The 26206-nt window shown below is 35.1% G+C and overlaps 1 protein-coding gene and 1 non-coding gene across 2 annotated transcripts in view; both read right to left on the reverse strand.

Annotated features, from left to right (window-relative positions):
• LOC138711623 (pecanex-like protein 1) overlaps positions 1-26206 on the reverse strand; it is a 112959-nt gene that overhangs the window by 71479 nt on the left and 15274 nt on the right. The window contains exons 5-11 of the mRNA XM_069842757.1: positions 24819-25182; positions 16257-16445; positions 11659-11852; positions 11150-11380; positions 10124-10230; positions 3286-3433; positions 938-1089 (exon numbers count right to left, since the gene is read on the reverse strand). Coding sequence (XP_069698858.1) covers positions 938-1089; positions 3286-3433; positions 10124-10230; positions 11150-11380; positions 11659-11852; positions 16257-16445; positions 24819-25182 — 1385 coding nt within the window. The remainder of the gene's footprint in view (positions 1-937; positions 1090-3285; positions 3434-10123; positions 10231-11149; positions 11381-11658; positions 11853-16256; positions 16446-24818; positions 25183-26206) is intronic.
• TRNAN-AUU (transfer RNA asparagine (anticodon AUU)) lies at positions 20967-21039 on the reverse strand. The gene has a single exon. It is a non-coding gene; the product is annotated as a tRNA-Asn (tRNA).

A 26206-nucleotide genomic window follows, 5' to 3' on the forward strand; every position in this document is an offset into this window, starting at 1 on the left:
AAGAAGGAAAACTAATATGGCAAAAAGAATGGGACGACACCACAAAGGCAGCGATAACAAAATCCTACTTTCCTAATGTAAAAGAGCGGCTTAAGATGGAATTAAATGTTACAGCCATCTTCACGTCAATGGTGACAGGACACAGAATGACTAGAGCCTACCTCCATCGATTCAAGTTACTGGAGAGTGCAACATGTCCGTGTAATAGTGGAGGTCAGACCATAGATCACTTGCTGTATGACTGCACAATATTAAGAAAACAAAGGGGAATTGTATGAAACAGCATCTCGAAGACAGCAAGTTGGCCACCTAACAAATATCAGCTTATAAAATTTCATCTTCAACCATTCATTACCTTCATCAATTCAATAGATTTTGAACAATTGTAGGAATGCATTTATTGCTAGGTTACACATATTTATCATTCAACTTTTATAAAATTACCAATTTGTTAAAAAAAAATAAAACAATTGTAATAATATATTCAAATCATGTATATATACTTTCTTTTCTTTTTATTTAGGTTAAGCCATATATATGTATTTGTATTAATTCTCTATCTTCCTTAGGTAATATCAATGTATCCAAATGTATATTTATCGTAGGAAACTGAAAATCTAAAACATGTAGTACTACTCTGTAATGGAGCATGTTGATAAAAAAGGGGGTCTGTGCTGCTCTGGCTAAATCTAGTATAACATGACGAAATATTTCCTTATTATTCAAGTCTCCCATTGTATAATAATGACAACAAAGTTATTGACAATGTTTACAATATTTGATACATTTAAACAGAATTTACAATACCAACGAAAATTACTTTACACCCAAACTGCAAGGTTCCCTTTATTACCTTCACTGAACACCAGCCAAACACTTACCTTCATCACCCAAAAACAAAGACCCAACAGCTAAGTAAAAAAATATATGCAAATACCTGAGAGCAAGAAGAGATGGTGTTCCAGACAAAACAGCATTTCTCCACACTGGATCACCTTCGTGTGATATAACCAACTTTTTTTCATGCGAAGAGATGGCCTCATATAATGCTGATGGATCTTCATACTCATCAGGAGACATGAAATGGTCCTAGAAGAAAGTACATTTCGCAATTAATCATTCCAAAAATTTTCTTTCAGATGTCAAGAGTGCAGAAAAAACCATGAAATTTCAATTCTTTATTGAACATTTCCTTCTAAGTACACAGGCTATTCACAGACGAGATAAGGCAAAACTGGAGCAATAATGAATTGAAAGTAGCAGATGAAACTAAAGTACCCACAAATAAACCTGTCCCACAGTCACTCCATTTCACAAATCTGACTAAGATTTAAATCTTAATGCTTCTGTGAGAAGCCATCTGCTGACAGATGTAACTGAATTGGTATACATTGGCATTCAAAGATACCTGACTCCAACTAATCGATAATGATCGATAATTTGTTCCTGTGAGTGTGGCTTCTTTAGTTATTATTCTATTAATAGATGGCGAAGATAAGTCAGTGTCACCAACAGTAAACATTACACATACTCGCATTTTAGAATTCAAAATTTCATCCCTCTGTAATGATTGTAAAAAGCATTAGATTTAGCGGGGAAACTGCTGATACTAATAGTATCACTTATTAAGACCTAGTGGAACCATTTCAAAGTTTGTCAACTTGTTGTATCTTCAGTTCTGACTTATCCCGTGGTTAGGAAGTTCACTTACATGGTCAGAAAATTCTAAGACATATCTTTGAACGCCAGTTTATATCTTTAGCAAAATGATACAATTCTCAGAAAGATTGGGTGAAATTTGTGGTAAACAAAAATGGCATGGGTAGGTTTCTAAGTAAACTTTGTTTATCCACCATAATTTAATAATATTTTCATAATTAACAATCTCTACTACTGATAAAGCATTGGAAAACTACTGTGTCATGACAATCATAAAATATTAACTTCATGGGATTCTTGAAGCAAACAGTACCTACACCAATTTCTCATTTCTGATAATCCTACTTGTCTGTGGTGTAATAATCATGATGAAGATCTGGAACACGTTCTTCTATACTGTCAATCCATAAACCACAAAAGAAATAAATTAAAATCATCAGTACCAGTTGCAGAAGACACAGCCCTGCAGTATATATTGACTACACCCCAACTCTGGCTACTAGCAACAGGCATTTATAATGAACACCGATCAAAATATTCCTCATTTCTCATGAAAAACAAAAATTGAATAGACTACAGTGGACTATAGTGGACTTTATGTTGTCAGCAAACAGCTGGATACATTAAAAAGCTTGATTGATTGAAGTAAACAGTTGTTGTTTTCTAATGCCAGGTGTTTGACAATAAAGTCATTTGACCTCTTGCACTCCAATATTTTTCAAAGATATTATCATGACCAGCCACTGAAGCACAGATTTTGAGATGTTCCGAATCCATTTCTTGGTTTGAGTTGCACAATGGACAGTTAGAGGACAGTCCCTTACAACATTCAACTACATGGGAGGCCTACAGATGAAGCATTTATCATAATTTGAAGAAACAAACTGTATGGAGTTTCTAATGCAAAAACAGTCCAATTGAAATGTCTATGGTTGATGCTGTATCACAACGTCTAAAAGTCAGCCATATGGAATTCTTAAAGCAGAAGTTCCATGGAACAAATAATTATGTGTAATGTCTACAATAAAACTGATGTTACATAATAATCTCAACACACGAACTGCATGGGAAAATTACAATGATGTAATATAAACTCATGAAATCATTTCTATGAAATTTTTATAGCTAGCAATTCTATGGAATGTCTACTTAATCTGAAGAAATAAACTCTACGAGAACAAGCCACTACATGAAATATTAACAGTTGATGCAGTATCATAGCCTCAAGAAACTAAGGAATAAATAACTGCATGGAATGTCTACAGTTGATGCTATATAGAACTCAAAAAAACAATTTTATGATATTCCTAAAGCAAACCATCCTACAGCATAAGTAATTACATGAAATATCTAATGTTGACGCTGTATCGTAATCTCAAAATGCACAACTCATGTGATTCCTAACACAAATAGTCACATAGAGCAAATAATTGTATGAAATGCTGTAGTTGATCCCGTATCACGAAAGCCAAGAACTGCATGGGATGCACAGACAAAAAATAGAACTTAACAAATAACAACATAAAATGCCTACAGTTGATCCTGATGCTTGTCATTAGATACGCTTTAAAAAAAAAATTGCAGCAAAATGTTCGTGAACATACTGTGAAGTTTTGGTGATTTTACCTGATGAAGTTTTAGTGACATCCGTACTCCTGGAGCTACCACTCTGCGTAAAAGTTCCATATCAGAAAATATCCACTCATCTCGAACTGAGGTTATGCGGAAATCCCCTTTGAACAGTGCGTGTAATCCATACAAGAAGAATTCCACACTGCAAAAATTATGAGATTCAATAAAAATATAAATCATAAGTGAAACACTGCAATATGATCGGTTGTATTATCTGTGTAAATGATTTCTAACAAAAAATGAAAGATATGCTACGAAGATTCTTACAAGAAAGTTATTTCCAATTCAAAACTGGTAAGTTAATGCACAAAAGGTTCAAAATTACAGTAAAATATACCAGTTTGCAAGTCTGATATTTACTACAATATTTACAGAATAAACAAATTCTAAATGATCAAGAATTCAATTCATAAAAATATATAATAAATGTAGAAGCATGTCTTATCTTATTGTGGTGATTAAGTTCATATTCTAATAACCATCTATGAGGGTCGTTTGAAAAGTTCACAGCCTGACAGAGAAATTAGACTAGGATTATTTTGAAACAATCTTTATTTCTCAACATAATCACCCCACACTTGGTCCACAGTGTTGCAATACCCTGCTAGTACACAGATTCCTTGAGGTCTGCAAAAAAGCCTTCTGTTGCTATAACAACCTCTTCATTTGACAAAAATTCTTCCTAATCAAGTAAATTTCGAGCTTTGAGAAAAGAAAGAACTCTGAGTGTACAAGATCTGGTGAATAGGGGACAGGGTATGGCAACAATTTCAACTGTAGTTTGTGTAGTTTATCAATCATGATTGCAGACGAGTGAGCAGAAGCATTGTCATGACGAAACATTTTCTTCCTGGCCACACCTAGCCTCTTCTCGCAAATTTTCCCTTTCAGTTGCTGCAAGACATTTGAATAATATTATCTGGTTATTGTTCTCCCCTTTGCTAGATAATCAATCATGAATATCCACTTAGAATCCCAGTACACGAACGTCATGACTTTCCCAGCTGAATGAACAGCTTTTGCTTTCTTTGGAGGCAGAAAATCACTGTGCTTCCATTATTTCGACTGCTGTTTTGTCTCTGGTATGTAGTAGTGGACGTATATTTTTCGAATCAAGCCAGACAATCCCTTGAAATTTGACATCGAACATGCTTTTGTTCGAGTTAACGAACGCAGAACCCATCTTGCAGAGAGCATGGACATACGCAAGACATTGCCTAAGGTTTGGCACATCAATTCAGTTGAGATATGCATAACCTCGCTAATTTTCAGCACTTTCAATCAACAGTCATTCAACATCATATCGTGGATTTTTTTCTACGATTTCTTTACTTGTTGCTGTTACTGGATGTCCACTGCGAGGATTGTCTTCCACACTCTCTCAACCATGTTTAAATAATGCTGCCCATTTTATCACAGTTGAAAACGCTCGAGTGGATTCCTCCAGTGTAGCATCCATGTCTGCTTTAATTTCTGTTGGACTCGTTCCCTTTTTCACGAAATATTTTTAATGACAGCACTAAGTTCGATATTTTCTATTTTTGCCACATTATTTGGCGCACTAACTACAAAATTACACTACATAAAAGATAGTCAACAGAAAATTATGATTCTTCGTACTTGAAATAACGCAAAATGGCCACTAACAATGGCAGCATTGTTGACACGTTTTCAATGCCTTCTATGTATCAGGCCACGAACTTTTCAAACTCACCTCGTACTTCTATCAATCACGAACACAACTACGCAAAAAAGGGAGGGGGAAAGAGAGGCAAGAAAAATGAAAGAAGGAGAGGGATGGAGAGAGAAAGACGGAGGGGAAGAGAGGGAGGAAGATGAAGGAGAGAAACAGAGTATTGAGGAAAACGTCGAATTACTTAATTTAAAACAGAGCCGTACCTAAACATTGAAATACTACATCCAATTTTGCAAACACACAACACATTAGTGAGCCATAAAGTTTACTGTTTCTATTTTAAGGGAAGAAGTTGAACTAGCACTTAAGGAAATGAAGAATGGGAAAGCAACAGGAGTTGATGGAACCCGCATTGAATTAGTGAAATGTTTGGGGGAAGGCAAGAAGAAAATTCTATCATTATGCAACGAAATATATGAGAAAGGCGAATGGCTTGAAGATTTTACGGAGATAGTATTGCTTCCAATACCGAAGAAAAATAATGCCAAGAAATGTACTGAGTTCAGGATTATCAACCTGATATCGCACTTGGCGAAGATTGTCATGTGCATATTGAATCGACATTTATATTCTAAGATGGAAGAACAGTTGGAAGAAGAGCAGTTTGGCTTCAGGAAGCGAAAAGGTACGAGAAATGCAATTGGACTGCTACAAACAATCACCAAAAGATACTTAGAGAAGAATGAAAAAGTGTATGTAGTATTTGTGTACCTTGAAAAGCTTTTGACAGAGAGGATTAGAATAAACTGTTGGGGATTTTAAAGAAAATAGCTATGGATTGGAAAGAGAGAAGGCTGGTGAGTAATCTTTATATAAAACAAGTCAAAGTCAGGATACCAGAAGATATGTCAGAAGGAAGTGAAATTGGGAGAGGAGTACATTAAGGATATCCTTATCACCTATCCTGTTCAACATTTACTTGGAGGATTTAGTAAAAAACTGTTTTCAGAACATGGGAGGCATGATAATAGGAGGAAGAAGAATAAAGTGTTGAGATTTGCTGAGTGATATAGCATTGTTAGCAGAAGAGGAGATGATACTTAGGCATATGCTACCGGAGCTAAATGACAGCTGTTTGTAATACACCCACTTGTTGATATAATATGTCTGCACAATTTCTTGGCTCACCAAGATCTTCACAATGTTAATTAGTCAAGAGTACCTATATAGATTCAGGTTGTCACAAGTATACATTGAAAAAACATTTCAGTAGGTACAGCAAAAGTTAATATTACTGTATTTTGTGATGTAAATGTCCCATAGGCATATATTTCTGAACAATTATTATAATTTAAAAAATGACAAGAAAGGAGGGGAATAAACGTTAAGTTCAAACATTCAAATAACATAAAAAAATGAAACATATACAGTAATTACTTTCTAACAGTTCTATACTGTAATTTAATTTAATTTAGGTTTAACCCTTTCCAATTGTTCCCCTTTTTCAATTAGATAAGATAGCTTTCAATTTCAGCATGGTCCATCTACATTGGCGTCTATGACAATTTGTAAGTATGGAGAGGGACTTGGTTAGTCATTCATTTTGTCTCTGATGCTTTTTAAAATGGGGAAAAGACGTGAAAATAACTTGAAGAAACATAGTTTTTTTTTTTTTTTTGCGAAAAGTTCACGAATTGAAAGGTCAACTATTTGAGGGTTTTCACCAACAGTAACAAAAAAACTCTAAGAAAGAAGCTTGGATGGAATTGCGGGATTTTTCTGTATCAATTGGCTTGGTAACGAGTGATAAAGATTATATTTATGTACGTAACGCAACATGGCCAAACATGAGAACCAGAACTGTGTTAAGTACGTAATATTTTTCTTTGTCTACAATTGTATTTTAGTCTGTTTTAATTTAATTCCATGCATGTCTGATCCACAATGATATTGTCCACCACTACCCAACCAATGCAGAGCAATTTGTAGCTGTTGCTGAGAAGTTAACGATTTATTCCTTTCTGTGGGATGTTGTAACAAGTTATCAATTCTTTGAAGGACATATTCAAATGTTTCAAAATTTAAGCGAAACCTTTAATTATATTCGTAACTTTCTTGCATGGTTGTAGGATATTCGTTGTCTAAAATTTCTTGGACGTCTGACAAACACTCCCTCTTCATCACTATTCGAGTCAGAATTATCCATTTCAAATGTTTTCACGGTTTTATCTTCAAAATCTAACCCTACATTGGCATTTACTTTTTACAAATTATTAAACTATTACTTAAAATACAGTCATGGAACTAACGCTCATATTATTAATAAATTTAATTATCTTTGCTGCTTTATGAAACACTTTAGTAATTTTATTATTATTTTAGTAATATTATGAGCGTTTACAGTAATAAATAGTATTATTAACTATTACTTTTATGAAACAGAACAGTAATAATATTACTTAATGCTATTACCATTTTAGTAATGGTATTAAATTATTACCTTTATGAAATAGGGCCATGGAACTAACGTTAATATTATTAATAAATTTAATTATCTTTGCTGCTTTATGAAACACTTTAGTAATAGGCCTATTATTATTTATTTTAGTAATAATATGAGCGTTTACAGTAATAAATAATATTATTAACTATTACTTTTATGAAACAGAACAGTAATAATATTACTTAATGTTATTACCTTTTTAGTAATTGTATTAAATTATTACTTTTATGAAATAGGCCCCAGGGGAAAGTTTCAGTACACGGATACCTCACTGACAATAATTATCTTAAAATACTAAAAAGAGAGATTTGTCTGTGTTTGTCGTATGCGCATCATGCTTACGAAAAGACACTTTTCAGTGCCAATAATTTATTTTGTGTGCACAAGGTTGGAACTTTGTTTTTTCTGGGCGTGAATTTGTCCAAAACATATGTTTATACGCGAACCAAGTTGACTTGTACACTTCATCACTTCCCATTCCAAATCTTTTTGTGGACTTCTGTCTTTCCTTGCGGAATGATGTCAGTAGGGATTCAATTTTCAATTTTCTTTTTGACTTCTGCTCCCTACAATAAACAAAAAACATGTATCCACTGAAAATAAATAAACAAAAATAATTTTCAAATTTTGCACATGTTTGACTCGCAGCTGAACATCTTTCCAATAGGTTCCCAAACATCATGTTTTCTTACTTTATTGTGGCAAGTAGGATACTTGGGATTCCATGAAGTTTCCTGCTCCCTATATGCATTAATAAGATTTACTATAACAGCGTCTTCCGTCCACTCCAGTTTCGACATCCTGTTAGTGAAATTGAACTAAGCACTGCGTTCTGCTACGAACTACAAGCTAGTGGCAAATCCCGTCCACAACGAATACCAACTTCCTTTGATGTACCGACAAGCGACGGATCACTTCCGAAGGCAAACCAAACGATTGGTTTGCCTTTGCTGCGACGTACACACGTACCGATTTCAATCAACGAATGCAATCGTTTGTCGTTCGTTCGTTGTTCGTTCGCTAAGTGTGTACGCACCTTTAGACGAAGACCATGGTCAAAGGAAGAAAAATAAACAAGGTAAACTTGCGAATTTTAAATGAAGCAGTAAAACAAGTGGACGGCTTCAAATACTTGGGGTGTACTATAAGCAGTAACAGGAGCTGCTGCCAGGAAGTCAAAAGGAGCATAGCAATGGCCAAGGAAGTTTTTAATAGGAAAAGGAGCATCTTCTGCAAACCTATGGAAAAAAGAACTAAGGAAGAGACCAGTGAAATGCTCTGTATGGAATGTAGCATTGTATGGGGCAGAAACATGGACATTAAGATGAAGCGAAGAGAAGCATTTGAAATATGGATATGGAGAAGGATGGAGTGTGTGAAGTGGACAGACAGAATAAGAAATGAAGCTGTGTTGGAAAGAGTGGGTGAAGAAAGAATGATGCTGAAACTGACCAGGAAGAGGAAAAGGAATTGGTTGGGTCACTGGCTGAGAAGAAACTGCCTACTGAAGGGTGCACTGGAAGGAATGGTGAATGGGAGAAGAGTTCGTGGCAGAAGAAGATATCAGATTAAAGATGACATTAAGATACATGGATCATATGCGGAGACTAAGAGAAAGGCAGAAAATAGAAAAGATTGGAGAAAGCTAGGTTTGGAGTGAAAGACCTGTCCTTGGGCAGAACACTGAATGAAAGAATGAATCAAAGTTTACTGCCAACTAGTGGCCGAGTTTACGAGGGAATGCATTGCATGTATCTGTGGAATGTGTAGAAGGGAAAATAGAATGGAAGGGAAAATAGAAATTCCAGTGAAATATTGCTTTTGTGAAACTAACACAACAATTTCACAGCAACACAAATAAAATTATTTTGACAAGTACAAGAATATTATCTCATAAAATGTCATCTAGAAGAAGTGCAATTGGGAGGGGAATCAGGCTAGAAAAGAATCCAACCAACTAGGACATTGGAAGAAACACATTTACAGTAGAACCTCTATTATCCGTGGTAATGAAGGGGGTGGACTGAACAGTTAATCGAAAAAATCGGATAATCCGTACCATAAAATATTTTCATAAATTAAGCATATAATACTTGGTTTCCTAATTTGAAATTCCTACCATACTGCAACTATTGGTGTCTTCATACTACACACTATACACTGTTATGCTGGTTATAACTAATGAAAACAGTGAAATACAATAATACGTATTACTTTGTTTTATTCTATGAAATTGCGCATATTTCTAATGCCAATCTTGTATTCTGATGTGCTATGAACCACAGTTTTTCCTTTCCCAAACAGCTCAACACGTTTTCTTTGGACATTTTGCACAGAATGACTAAATGACACATAGGTTTGCAGTTGTGTGAAAGTTCTTGGGGTCATTTTTTTCAAAGCTGATAGTGACTATTTTACAAGTTGTGAAAAAACCTCCTCCCAAAAGCATTTCTACTGCCGGTACTGGTAGCATTCCTACTACATACTGTGTAACAGTAAATGTTGGTAATAACCTTCCGTAGAAAAAATGCGTATTAACATATTGTACAGTACTTAGTATTTTTCCGCAGCAAAAAAAAAAAATAAATAAGCGAGAGAGAGAGAGATATAGTCGGATAATCCACCAATCAGTTAATAGTGTGACGGATAATCGAGGTTCTACTGTATCTACATATAGATGCATCACATCTTACCTGGATACATTATTATGCTGTGAAGCAGCTCCCAAAGTCCGTCGGCCAAGTAAGCTAAGTGCAAAGCACAGAGATACCAACACGGAGTCTCTGCCCTTATCCACTGGCTGCAACATTTGCAATAAATGCGAAATTTTAATAGCAATAGCAATGATGTATAAAACTTTAATACTGTTTTTCAGAACTAGGTACAAATTCCTAATAATATACAATTTGTAATGTTCACAGGAAATTCTTGCCGACAGTTATCTATGCAATGTCTGACATAAAGCAATTTACACAAACTTGTCTGTACACATGCAATGACATATTTGTAGAAACCACATCTTTTTTCTGCTATGATCCAAAAATGAACCGGGTATGTGTAAACTAGCAATGCAATGTAGCCACTGAAACTAGGCTACTAGCCAGACTATCCAATAAACAGCTAAGTTCGACTGCAGAGCCATCTGGAAGTAAATGCTTTCACACATGGAATGTATTTCTCAACAAAGATCTCTGCAATAGAATTAATTTGCACCAAAGACATATGAAAACCAGTTTGTACAAACTGTATGTGTGTGTGTGAACAATAGATACTATATGCATGTAACCATTACATGATGGCAACATACCTCTCGAATTTCGATGAATCAACAACACTCTGCACTCTATATATTTATTCTGTGGGACTAAAACCAAATCAAGTGTTCTTCACTAGAGTGAATTTAATTTGGGTAATAAATATGTCAAATTAAAACTATTAGTTTTTAATCCCCAAACACAAAAAGAAACTTAAATTTTTGTGAATGATAATTACAGAAAATTAAATACTATCTCTTTGGACCAATAAAAATAATTTAGCAACACCAAATGCAATTTATAAAATTCAGTGAAAAAGATCCTTATACGATCCCATTTTGTCAATAGCAATCTATTATAAACACACAAGGAAATTCTTTAACTATATGACATGTAAGAATTAAAGAATTTTACACTGTGTCAAACTGATATTTTTAGGTCATGAATTTAAATTATGAACCTCACCTTCTCTCTTTTGGTGGCACAGAACTGGATCCAGTCCAAGTACACATTACAGAAACTATTGCGAGTGATTCCAGAAGCGCGAAAATCAAAATCCTCATCAATATTCATGTTAAATACAGGATCGAGATCTACGAAGTTTTTATCAAGCATCGGTTGCAGTGCTTCAAGTATGGTTGGAGAATTCAGCCATTCATCCAGACGTGAGGAGCGAACAGCATAAAATATAATACTCTGCAACAAATTATAATTTGTATAACAACAGTATAATATAAACCACAAATTGACATTCATAGATCCATTGACATAGCTAACAGCATACTATTTGGATGCAAAATGGCAAATGGAGAGTATCCAAACGCTGGAGCATTAGCAACCGGCAATTTACATTTATATCACTATGAGAACTAAAGCTTTGAAACATGTTAACTAAGATTTGTTTCTATGTACTGCATTAAATTAAGTCGAACAGTTCAGTCAATAGATTTCTATTTTCCATTTTGCATACTTACCTTTACATAATAGGTGATGAGAACTTTGCGAAAATCGAAAACTTGTAACATTGAAATGGCACTATTGTCTGAAATACTGTAGCCTTCAAGGACATATTTTGTAGCTGTCACTTCCCATGCAAGCCAGCATTGGCTGAATGCTGCATTCATACTGAGCATGTGCGGCAAGTGGCCTGGTTCACAACAGCAACAACCTAAGTAACAACAATTATTGATGCACATTAACTTACACCTTCGATGCTTATCATCAGACCTGGGGCCTATTCCACAACTGTATGGTGTTATACATTACAAGTAAATTCTCTAGTAAGTAGTACAAATACTAAGTTTCTGTTCCACAAAAGACTTTTCTACAGTAGTACTTTACCACTCCATATTTACATATCACCAGTGAAGTTCCGTGATTGTGTTCCACAAAAGTAATAGTATTTGTAATTTGCTAGTGAATTGTCACGTATTCTAATACATACATGTACTAAAGCGATTTAAATACATTTCATAATATTAAGATATATTTTGATAAATATGTTGTACAGAATATATTTTCTTGCTTCCATTTCCTTCAAAAGAAACAATTTAATCCCGTTTGACATCATTTCAATAATTTTGCGGTGTTTGGAATTTCGTGACAATTAAGTTTCGTGGGTGAACATCGTTACTAATGGCATCTTTTGGTAATATGAGAAACTGTCACGGAGGATCGCGGAAAAACATGGTGATATTAATGAAATAAATCTTTCATTATTAAAGAAGTAAACTAAAATAACACTGCAGCGTTGCGAAATTCATAGAACATTACAGCACTATCAATCTTTGCTCTACAACGTACCTTAAAATACATTATGATTAAAGAGACAAACAACTGGAAAAATCATATTTAAAAAAAAAAATTACTCCCAAACTAAATGCAGCATGTTTTGGTAGATCTATGCAAGAGATAGTAAATATTAATACCTTAAAAACAATATACTTTGCATACTTTCACTCAGTAATGAGTTTTAGAATAATATTCTGGGGAAATTCTACAGACAGTAACAGTAACTTATATTCCTACTACAAAAAAGATTACTTAGAATAATAGTAGGTGCCAAATCATTTTCAAAAAAACTACAAACCATGCCCATGGCTTGTTAGTATATTTTTTCATTAATAAACTTCCTTGTATGTAATTGTGAAAACTTTGTAACTAATGCAACAGATCATAGCATAAATAGGTCTACTCGTCAAAAAAAATTACTTTCATATTCAATTGGCAAGTTTATCATGCTATCAAAAATGAGTGCATTATATGGCAGTAAAAAATTTTAATAGCCTCCCTATGGATATAAAAAAATCAAATTCAAAACATAAGATTATTTAAGGCCAAATTAAAAAGTACCTAATTTCTCATGCCTTCTATTCTGTAGGTGAATTTATGACATTCAACAATCTTGCATGAACATTCCTGTCTTGTTTAAGTATCAATACTATCCCCTTGTGTTGTACTGTATATTGTAAAACTCTTCTTTATTATTTCAACTAGACTGTGACTAAAATTAAGATTTTGTAGTACTATTAGGATTTTTTTACATGTTCCACATTCCATCTGTGAAGCGATGTATGAATACCATATAAATACAATATAATAACCTAATTCGATGAATGAAATAAAAAGATAAACTGTTTAATGTTATGACGTGATATGTTTATTGATATGACGTCATTTGTAGCGATTCATTGGTAATGTATGAAACACTGTAATTCTTTTGTGGAACAGAAAGATACAATTCCATACTTTACAACATCTTTCATCAGTAATTTTTAACTTTGTGGAATAGGCCCCTGGGGAGTTTTCAGATTCAAACTCAAATGAAGATAATAAATTTCTGAAAGTGATAAAAATAATTTTGAAAGAGGAAACCAAGCTTCAACTCTTCTAAATGATAAAAATGATTAGTGCAGCTTCCTCCAGAAACAGAGAAAAGCCCAGTTGATCAATGCCATACAATTATGTTCTGTAGCATTTACTCTTCATTTATTACTCATATCAAAATTTGTTTTTATTTTTACCCACCATCCTATTACAGGATAAAATAAATTCCACCTTACAGGTGCTTCATTTGTTCATCTGACATAGAACACATGAGGTAAGAGAGATATTAGCTGACAGTATCAGGAGGCACTGGAAGTCCACACCTAAATGCATGTTCCTTTTAAGATAAATGTATTATTTTCATTTGCTTTTTTTCTACATAAAAACGATTCTTAAATAGAGGGAATAACTTAATGTAAAATGATTTTCAATGGTTCACATATGCGATCAAATTACGTCTTTCCTCATAGTAAAGCAAACTTATAGCAATGTGCATCAACCTCAGTTAAAAATGTAGTAACCATGGGTTATGAAACCACGGTTAAAATGCAATTTGAGTCCACCATTTACAATTACTGGTCATTTACACATAGTCAGCTGACACCTCGTTTAACTAAATGGAAGATTTAAAATTCTAAAGAATCCTAAAACATGGGTTGAAAAAATCTAATTTTTAGTTTTTTAAAACCTAAATATATGGGCTGTGATAATTAAATATATTAAAATTATTTTCTCCCAAAAAATGTTCAAGGAAAAAGCGTCCAAATATCTTCTAAGCTGACAAACATGGTCCAGTAATCCCTCTGTATCTGCGGGAGATATCCAAAACTAACCACAGATATGCAAAACTGCAGATAACAGTGAACCTATAAAGAAGCCTTTTTTTCGTTAACATACATATATAGTGAAACCCCAATAATACACACCCATTTGTTACGCTATTCTGCATTATATGCCCTTGGTGAATATAATAGACTGGAATGCAACCCTTGAGTACCTACCTGCAAGACTACTGTATTCAGAGCCTGTCCTTCTTGCTGGCAGTTTTAAATCGCATTATCAATGAAGACTTGACAAAGTGGAAGTGGAAGCAGTAGATATTCCAAATCCTTCTTGCAACAAATCCTTTGCCGCGGTTTCTGTGATTCGTAGATTTATTAATGTTTCTAGTAGCCAAATTACTGATATCACTTCAGATTTAAATTGTGCGGAAAATACAAATTATTCATAGTACTGGATTAAGTGCAAGACAGAAAACAATTTTTGACTTTGTTTAATAAAGGGGCACTTTGATAAGACAGTGTACTTGTTCTGACATTTTCTGAAAGGAAAGAAAATAAAATAACCTTTTATCCTGCATAATTACAGTATTTAATCCTTAAATTTTTTCAACAAAAATTTATGTTGATTCATTACCTTTGTGTCAAAATTTAAAAAATCCAAAAATGACCCACTCTCGCTAATATGTAGTCCCATTTATGCATTTTTATGCGGTCCCTTGAAGAGCATCTTAATGAGGTTTCATGCGTATGATAAAGTTTAATTTGATAAATTAGAAGCAATCAGACATTAAGAGAAGCAAATAATAATACAAAATAATAATAAATACGTTGTACATTATTACACTTGTGAAAACAAGCACTTGCTGTCTCTCTTGTTTCAATGTAATTAATGCACCAGTTTTGAGAATACTTTCCACATACTCAACTTGTGAATTAATTAGTTAAAAATTGATACAAATAGTACAGCTAGTCTCAAATACATTTTAACATACATTTCTTTAAAAAAAAATACCTTAGTCTATTATAAGGTGTAATTAAATTTTTAGATTAAGACACTAGGCACTAAAATATATTTTTAAAAATTTCGCAGAGATTAACTGCAGACAACTGAAACTGTGGACACAGATTCTGCAGATAAGAGGGGATTACTGTATACGGAATCATCACTCAATCAATTTTGTGTTACAGCAGTAAAATATGGACTATACGAAAAGTAGATGATAATCAACTTACGACAGCCAAAATTAAGTCTATTAAAACTAAAACTGCACTATGATTATTGCTAAACCATATGTGTAATGAAAATATAGAAGAACTGAAAATGGAAACTATACTTCAGTACAGTCAAAATTACAGGAATGGAGGTAGGGATATTCAAAGACTAGAACATCTTTTAAGTGTCACCATTAATTAAATTTTTTCCTACAGTTTAGAGGCTGCAGATAACATCTAAAATTTAAATTATGGTTTATTTAACGACACTCGCAACTGCAGAGGTTATATCAGCATCACCGGTGTGCCGGAATTTTTGTCCCGCAAGAGTTCTTTTACATGCCAGTAAATCTACTAACATGAGCCTGTCGCATTTAAACACACTTAAATGCCATCGACCTCAGCCGGGATCGAACCTGCAACCTCGAGCATAGAATGCCAGCGCTATACCAACTGCGCTACCGAGGGCGACAATAACATCTAAAAACATAGTTACAGACCATATGAAACCACCGAAGTTTAAAAGTTAAGAAGGACGAGGGAGAAGAGAACAAGACGATGATGAGAGTATTGGGGTGGTCAAAAATAAACTTAGAGACTCTGATAATATCACACATTTTACGACCATATCTCATCCCCTGACAGAAAGACAATAGATGTCTGCCTGTGTGTTTCAAAATTACTGGACTGATTTTATTTACATTCAATGCTTGTAAGCCAATTTATCCACGTAAGTAACTTTTTCGACTCACCATCATTTTCATCTACTCCTTCAGAGATGGCTTCAACTTCTCGTTGCTGACAGTAGGTTCCACGAAATTCAAGGCCACGCATCTGAAAAGTTACTAATCCATTTCCAAGTTCAATTATGTGAACTAGGCAGTTGAGGTAGTCTGATGCCAACACAAAACAATCTCCTTGTGTAACTGGTCCCCATCGTCCTACAGACAAAAAAAATTAACTACGTATTAAAATATTACCAAGAAGAGTTTAACAAAACCAATTTATTTCAGGATATTCTGGAAAAAGTTAAATTAAAATTATTGATAATAATTTCAAGCATTTTTAAAAGTTCAATATACATGTATGTGTGTGTGATAATTTTGTAACTACTGTAATGCACAATGAGATGACAAGCCAAAATCTCTCACTGAAAATTCTATTAATTTTTCTTGATTCTGATTCACTTTATAACACTTTCAATATTTAAAATAAGATTAAAATTTAAAACTTAAAAACTTCAATATGTTAAAATATATTTTATACATTACCTTTCTAATTACAGTAAAATCCAGTTTTAACATTCCTGTTTTTAAGGAATAATCTGTCAAGTCCCAACCAAATTACCATAAGAATAATGTAATTAATTCCCACTTTTAAGGAAACCAGTTCAAGGAAAATCCCAGTTTTAATTCAAGTGGATTCTGTGATAATGAAGCCTGAAATATCAAATCGACTTCCAATAATCAATAGTACCAGCATAATTCTTTATGGTCTTGCTTTGCGTTGTTTTCACACAGTGGTTGCTTTACTTGCTTTGTTCTCGTGAGTTGTGTGAATCCTGTTTCCAAGCATTTTTGTTAGTTTATGCATCGTTATAATGGTGATTAAACGGAAGAAATTAACTATCGGACGGAAAGTGAAAATAATAAGGGATGTCGAGATTAATCCTCAAATAATACTATTGCATATGGCTAAAAGGAATGGTTTGCTAACTACATCATTATGGGGAATAATGAAGAACGAAGACATTTTCAATGTTGAATTTCAGTGTCATTTGGATTCAACCAAACAGAAAATCATTCATGCCTCACCATTTAAAGAATTAGAAAATATTGCAATGAAATGTATTGTAAATAATAGTTGTAGGCCTACTTAAATAATTATAATGTTTGGTATATAACACACATATTAGTACTAATTATTGCCTTTCCTTTTACCATTTTATGTAAACCCCTTTTAAGGAAAACACTCCCATTTAAAGAAAAGAAAAGTAATCCCTCAGAGATTTGTTAAAAAGAGCTTCTACGGTATATTTTAACACAATGAACTTTTAAAGTTTCTAAGTTTCAAACTTTTATCATATTCTAAATACGAAAATTCTATGTTGGTGTTGAATTCTTTAGCGAGATGAAGGCGAGAATTCGCCACAGATTACCTGACATGTGCCTTACAATTGGGGAAAACTGGGGAAAAAACCCAACCAGTCCAAGCAGGAACTGAACCCACACATGAACATAACTCTGGATCAGTAGGCAAATGTGCTACCGCCTGAGCTATGCCGATGGCTAGCATGACTTCTTTCAGACGTGAAGTGGAGTTTGTGAACTCGAGTAATAGATTTACAGCATGTAAAAGAATCATGACCCTGACTGACGAGACTACAGACAAAATCACTAGCTAGCTGATTCTCACCTAACCAATTCCCTCCCTAACAGACAGATGTTGTTGTTGTTTTCTAATGCCAGGCGTTTGACAATAAAATCATTTGACCTCTTGCACTCCAATATTTTTCAAAGATATTATCATGGCCAGCCACCAAAGCACAGATTTTGAGGTGTTCCGAATCCATTTCTTGGTTTGAGTTGCACAATGGGCAGTTAGGGGACTGATATATTCCAATTCTATGCAGGTGTTTAGCCAAACAATCATGGCCTGTTGCCAATCTAAATGCAGCTACAGACGATTTTCGTGATAAATCGGGAATTAACTGTGGGTTTTGATGCAGAGAGTTCCAATTTTGTTATCAAATTTTGTTTGTTGAAGTCTAAGTATGTAGATTTAATAAATCTCTTCACAGAGTAATACGTAGATTTAGTAACAGGTCTGAAAGTAGCAGTGCTGCCCTTCTTTGCTAAAGCATCCGCATTCTCGTTTCCCAGGATTCCACAATGGGATGGTATCCATTGGAATACAATTCTTTTATTGAGTGATATTAATTGAGAGAGCATTTTAGTTATTTCTGCTGTTTGAGATGAAGGTGTATGTTTAGAGACGATTGATAGAATAGATGCTTTGGAGTCTGACAATATAACTGCATTCCTAAATTTATTGATGTGGCATAGAAGATTCCTGAGACATTCACTTATTGCAATGATTTCACTGTCAAAACTTGTTGTTCCATATCCAAGTGATCTATAAAGTGAGAAGAAACAGCACGTAACACCTGTACCGGCACCTTGTTCTCTGGAGATCAAGGATCCGTCGGTGTATAAATGAAGCCAGTTTTGTGGAGAGTACCTAATATTAACTGTCTCTAAAGACAATTGTTTCAGTATTTCAGTGTTTACTTCTGATTTCAGTATTTCTTCTGTTAAATTTAGATTATATTCTATATTTAATAGAGTTAAAGGGTTTAGACCTCGATATGTGTGTCTGTAACTAGAAAGTGAATTATTGAATTTAGTGGCAATGAATCTTTGACTAAGGAATTCTGATATCCATCTAAACATATTGCTGGAGATACCTAACTTCCAGAGTTTTAGTAATAATTTATTTCTCCAAACAGAGTCATATGCTAACTGAAAGTCAATAAATATTGCCAAGGTATCTTCTTTCTTGTTAAAAATGTCTTTTATTTCTTGGCCGAGGCGTATGACTTGTTCATTGGTAGAGTGTAGTTGTCGAAAGCCGGCTTGTCTTGGTGATAAAAGATTTTGGGATTCTAAATACCAAGTTAATCTGTTGGAAATCATGGACTCCATGGTTTTTGCTATCATGCTTAATAGTGCTATTGGTCGATAACTATTACCTTCATGAGCAGGTTTCCTTTTTTGTGAATTGGCACAATGTTTGCTTTTTTCCAAGCTGCAGGAATTGAGGTGTTCCATGATAAATTGAAAATGGATAAAAGTACAGACTTGGCTTTTTCCCCCAGATGTTTTAAAAATTCAGAATGAATGTTGTAACAGACAGATGTTGGTCTCTACATATCAATTACTCAACTGAAACTACATGACATATTTTTGCAGACCATGTCCTGATATCATAAAGGCTTCTGCTCGACAGAGCAGAAAATATGATGCTGTAGCAACTAAATTCGATTGCTTCGGTGTTTAATAGACCTTCCTAAGTTTCCTTATCAGTGAGTTTGATGATGATGATGATGATGATGATAATACAGTAAAATTTCATTTACACATTTTTATGGGGTCTGAAGAAACAATGTGCGAGAAAAACATATAACTCAAATCACACTTAATAAAATCAGAAATAGCATTTGAAGACTATAATAAGGAGAACAAGTTAATTTAACAAAATTTTCACAAGACTAATTTAGAACTTCATAGTTAAACCATCTTTGAATCTGAATAATTTCGAGGGAAAAATTGTTCTGGGGCGGGTATCGAACCCGGGACCTCTGGTTAAACGCACCAACGCTCTACCAAGTGAGCTACCCGGGAACTCTACCAGACACTGATCCAATTTTTCCCTTTATATCCACAGAACTCAATGTGGGCTGACAACCGTCAAGCAACCAACATTGAGTGCACACTAACTCTGTGTGACTTAAATTGTGGTTTTCTGTTAACGAACAGTGACGTACATTATGAAAATCAAGCTTTCAGGTAAAGTTGATTTGAATAATTTCGAGGGAAAAATTGTTCCAGGGCCGGGTATCGAACCCGGGACCTTTGGTTAAACGTACCAATGCTCTACCAACTGAGCTACCCAGGAACTCTACCAGACACCGATCCAATTTTTCCCTCTATATCCACAGAATTCAATGTGCGATGACAACCATCAAGCAACCAACATTGAGTGCACACTAACTCTGTGTGACTTAAATTGTGGTTTTCTTTTAACGAACAGTGACGTACATTATGCAAATCAAGCCTTCTGGTATAACTCCCTGTAAAGTTGATTTGAATAATTTCGAGGGAAAAATTGTTCCGGGGCCGGTTATCGAACCCGGGACCTTTGGTTAAATGTACCAATGCTCTACCAACTGAGCTACCCGAGAACTCTACCAGACACTAATCCAATTTTTCCCTTTATATCCACAGACCTCAATGTGGGCTGACAACCGTCAAGCAACAAACATTGAGTGCACACTAACTCTGTGTGACTTAAATTGTGGTTTTCTGTTAACGAACAGTGACGTACATTATGAAAATCAAGCTTTCAGGTATAACTCCCTGTAAAGTTGATTTGAATAATTTCGAGGAAAAAATTGTTCCAGGGCCGGGTATCGAACCCGGGACCTTTGGTTAAACGTACCAACGCTCTACCAACTGAGCTACCCAGGAACTCTACCAGACACCGATCCAATTTTTCCCTCTATATCCACAGACTTCAATGTGTGCTGACAACCGTCAAGCAACCAACATTGAGTGCACACTAACTCTGTGTGACTTAAATTGTGGTTTTCTTTTAACGAACAGTGACGTACATTATGCAAATCAAGCTTTCAGGTATAACTCCCTGTAAAGTTGATTTGAATAATTTCGAGGGAAAAATTGTTCCGGGGCCGGGTATCGAACCCGGGACCTTTGGTTAAATGTACCAATGCTCTACCAACTGAGCTACCCGGGAACTCTACCAGACACTGATCCAATTTTTCCCTCTATATCCACAGACCTCAATGTGGACTGACAACCGTCAAGCAACCAACATTGAGTGCACACTAACTCTGTGTGACTTAAATTGTGGTTTTCTGTTAACGAACAGTGATGTACATTATGAAAATCAAGATTTCAGGTATAATTCCCTGTAAAGTTGATTTGAATAATTTCGAGGGAAAAATTGTTCCGGAGCTGGGTATTGAACCCGGGACCTTTGGTTAAATGTACCAACGCTCTACCAACTGAGCTACCCGGGAACTCTACCAGACACCGATCCAATTTTTCCCTCTATATCCACAGACCTCAATGTGGGCTGACAACTGTCAAGCAACCAACATTGAGTGCACACTAACTCTGTGTGACTTAAATTGTGGTTTTCTGTTAACGAACAGTGACGTGCATTATGCAAATCAAGCTGTTCGTTAACAGAAAACCACAATTTAAGTCACACAGAGTTAGTGTGCACTCAATGCTTGTTACTTGACGGTTGTCAGCCCACATTGAGGTCTGTGGATATAGAGGGAAAAATTGGATTGGTGTCTGGTAGAGTTCCCGGGTAGCTCAGTTGGTAGAGTGTTGGTACGTTTAACCAAAGGTCCCGGGTCCGATACCCGGCCCCGGAACAATTTTTCCCTCGAAATTATTCAAATCAACTTTACAGGGAGTTATACCTGAAAGCTTGATATGCATCTTTGAGTCTATAAAACATCAATTAAATTTATAACACATATTCTTGAAGAATGTAAAGATTATTTGTAGGAATTCTTAGCTGCTTAAAGCCAAAACTGGTTTATATATTATATTTCACACTTCAATCCAGAAAATTTTACCTTACCTTGTTCTTCTAATGTGCACTTCATTTAATAACATGTGAATATTTTACAAAAAGTCAGTTATTTTGGACTGCTTGCTCCTAAGGAATAAAGCATGCCCTCAAATTGAAGTAACTGTTCCATAATTTGTTCAATTATATCACGATGTGTTACAAAAGATTTCAACGTATCCAAAACAGAAACAGCATCATTAAAAGACACAAACTTGGCGGAAACAAGAAAGGGCAGTTTCTAACTTCAATAAATTTCAAAGTGGGCTGTATCTTAACAATGAACATATGCTGTATTTTTGCGTTTTTACACTTCAATGGCAAATCTAATTTCGAGTAAAATTGATTTAGAATGTATAAATGACGTTCGTATCTCCTGGGGTTTAAAATACAAGTGTAAAAGTTGATAAAACGTATAAGTGATATAAATTGACATGGAAAGTGTACGAACTTTCTGCTGGGACTTGAGAAAAAAAATGTGTGGAAAACATGTAAGTGTGAAACATATTGATGACGATAATAATAATAATAATAATAATAATAATAATAATAATAATAATAATAATAATAATAATAATAGTAGTAGTAATAACAACAATAATAACAACAACAACAACAACAACAACAACAAAACAATCCTAAAGGTTGAATTTTTAATGGACTGACAAGAAAACTGTTAATGAGCTGATGTTGAAAGCTCTCCTAAAAACTGCCTGCAGAGATCTCCACAAGAGGTACATAAATACAAAATAGTAGCTGTCAATATCAATTTAAAGATGTAAAAATATATTTAAAATATTTATTAACAAACAATGACACATACTTGGAGACAATTTTTTTCTCTTGTAAGGAGGAGGGACTCAAAGGCTTGTACTACAGTCTGAGGCTTATTGTGCTTACCACTCCTATTCTGTGAATGATTGGGTAGCTGATGGCCACACTCTTGTACAAGTGCAGCATGCTGCACAGTGAGGTTAACCCAGGTTATTGTATTGATATTGATGATGATGATGATGATGATGATGATGATGATGATATGTGTATTAATGATTGCGAAATGAGTCCCACATCCAACGCCGAAAGTTACCCAGCAATTTCACTTCAATTGGTTAAGGGAAAACCCCGAAAAAAAAACCCCCAACCAGGTAACTTGTCCCAACCAGGATTTGAACTCGAGCCCGCTCGTTTCATGGTCAAGCGTGCTAATCATTACTCCACAGCAGTGGACCTGAAGAGAATTACCGAGTTTCCATTATCCTAGCATTCAGCACAATGTGCCAGATGAGAGAGAACAATACTATTTGTGACCAGAGGTCACTCAATTTTTCAATCTTTAATTTAAGCTTTAATTTCACAACCTTAAGTTAGTATGGTAAGCTAATTTTTTTGTATTCGTCTGTCTGCTATGGGAGATCTAATTAAATAGAGGTTTCTCATAAAAGGTAAAAGGTAAAGGTATCCCCGTAACATGCCATGAAGGCACTTGGGGGGCATGGAGGTAGAGCCCCATGCTTTCCATGACCTCGGCACTAGAATGAGGTGGTGTGGTCGGCACCACGCTCTGACCGCCTTTTACCCCCGGGAAAGACCCGGTACTCAATTTTATAGGAGGCTGAGTGAACCTCGGGGCCGTTCTGAAAGTTTGGCAACGAGAAAAAATCCTGTCACCACCTGGGATCGAACCCCGGACCTTCCAGTCCGTAGCCAGCTGCTCTACCAACTGAGCTACCCGGCAAGATATTTTATTTTTTAAATCAATAATTATTTAATGATACTTTATTAATTGCGTAGTTATCTAGCATTAGGGGAAATGGTGATAGCAAGATGGTATTTGATAACATGTCTGAGGATTCATCATGGGTTTATCTAACATTCGCCTTATAGATGTGGAAAATATGGGGAAAAAACTCTTCTTCTTCTTCTTCTTCTTCAGTCCCTTCTGCTGCTAAGCGTCGGGTTAGCCTCTCTCCATCCATTTCATCCATTTTTCCCGGTCTCTACACATTCTCTTCATCTCTACCATTGTTTTTCCTTTCTGTTGGCCTATTCTTTCTATTGTATCCTCCCATTTAATCCTTGGTCTTCCTCTTTTCTTTCTTCCTTCCACTCTCATTTCCATCACCTGTTTAACCTTCCTTTCTTCTCCCATACGATATACATGCCCAAACCATTTCAATTGCCTTTCATTAATCACCTCTGTTAATGCTTTTCTCATTTTAACTTCTTCTCTTATTCTGTCATTCCTTATCCTATCCCTTCTGGTCTTTCCTACAGTTCTTCTAAGATATTTCATTTCCACTGCTGTTAATTTACTTCGATGTTTATCTAAGAGTGGTAAGCTTTCGGTACTATATTGTATTATAGGTTTAATTATTTAATTATATATCTTTATTTTAGTCTTAGTGGTTATTTCTTTTTTCCCAACTATTGTATTATTTATTTGATAGTATGCTGATGTTGCTTTCTTTACCCTGTTCAGTACTTCTTGATCTACTCTTCCATCACTAGTTATTATTGTTCCTAAATATTTAAAACTTTCCACTCTCTCCAGGTTTTGTCCTTCACATTCAATGTTAAATTCTGTTTCCTGTCTATCTTCCTTAGAGATCCACATTACTTTACTCTTGTTGACATTAATCCGCATCCCTTTTCTCATTAACTCTTTGTTCCATTCCATCAACATGTGTTGTAGCCTTTCAGGTGTTTCTGCTATTAATGCTATATCATCCACATAGATTAACATTTGTAAATATACTGGTGGAAAAAACTCAACCAGGCAATTAGTCCAAACAAACCTATGACAAGTGTAGCTCTGAAATACAAGTCTGGTTTCTGTTCAGATGTAAGGCTCCTTCTGAACTTGATTAGAAATTAATCTCAAACTATGAGTAGTTACTATTCAAAGTTCAGGAAAGCAATGCACTTACCAAGAATCAAATCTCCACAAAGAGAATGCTGCAACGAGCGGGTGAGATGTTCATAGAAGATCGAATTTAAATTGTTGTCATCTGCTCCTAGATTGCGTTCCAAGTGAGATGAAAGGCGAGTATTGGAATGATCCACACGTCTTGTATTGTAATCTCGCTCCCAAAACTTGACTGGTCGGACATAAGATGCCAGAAAAATGGCACTGCCCAAAAAAGGATTGAGAGGTGTTGAAAGAGCAGCCGATATGGCAGCTTGTAAAAACAACATGGCCGAATGTGGTACACTAAATGGCTGAGCAAATGCATGAAATGCAGAACCCCATGTGATCTGCCAAGGAGCGATGTATGTCACCACAAATTGCACCTGCAACAAACATATTAACCAACATGTAATATTGAAAAATAATCTAACATCAATTTCATTTAGTGAAAAGGTTGCAAGACAGTATGCTATGTAATCAGTAAATAAAGTTCACTTTTATACTGTATTTACTCGAATATAATTCGTACCTGTGCTAAAAACCACTCAAGATTAAAATTATAATATCAAGACAGGTTATAAAGGGTCCCTTAGGTTAGCTATACATCACACTCATCCTCACTTGCAGTATCAGAACTGGAACTTTTAGTCAACAGATCTGTACTGTTGTCAGAACAATGACTGACAATGACTAACATCAAGCTAATCTTCGTTCAGTAATTTCATTGTGGGAAAATTCTTTTGGTTTATTTAAAGATGCGCGATTGTTGAAAGTTGTATACATAAAATATCAGAATACAAGAAAAAAGTGTCATTAAGTCATTACCATAATATTAAAAATAATACTCGTATGAATAATTATTGCTGTCAAAACTGGACATGAAATTACAAATGAAAAGTGTGCAAATGATAAGAAAACAAGAACCTGGAATGGCTGTTTCCATCAGAGGTTTCCCTCCATACCTTGCAGCATAAATACAAGGCGCGTCCATGAAGTAACTTTCCCACTCGTCCCACAGCTGGCAAACCATATGTTGCGCGAAGAGACTGCATGTATGTGGTAGAGTAATGTCCTGGCATGGCGCATGCGCTAGCGGAACTTCCTGAGTAAGTTCAGTAGCTTCGTTGCATTGGTTGAAGATGGACGCTCCTATTCCAGCTCCTGCCGAGTGTGAAGTGCAATCAATTATATAGTTTTTGAATGCACAGGGCATAGCGCCGATTTAAATTTATCGTCAGCTGTGCCAGGTCTATGGTCCTAACATCATGAGCAAGCAGATGGTGTGTTGCTGGTGTAGACAATTTTCAACAGGATGCCAAAATGTGCATGACAAGGAGCGCAGTGGGAGGCCAACCATCATCACAGACGACTTTGTGGAACAACACACCATCTGCTTGCTTGCTTATG

This window comes from Periplaneta americana, chromosome 13 (assembly GCF_040183065.1).
Source record: "Periplaneta americana isolate PAMFEO1 chromosome 13, P.americana_PAMFEO1_priV1, whole genome shotgun sequence".
NCBI classification, from domain to species: Eukaryota; Metazoa; Arthropoda; class Insecta; order Blattodea; family Blattidae; genus Periplaneta; species Periplaneta americana.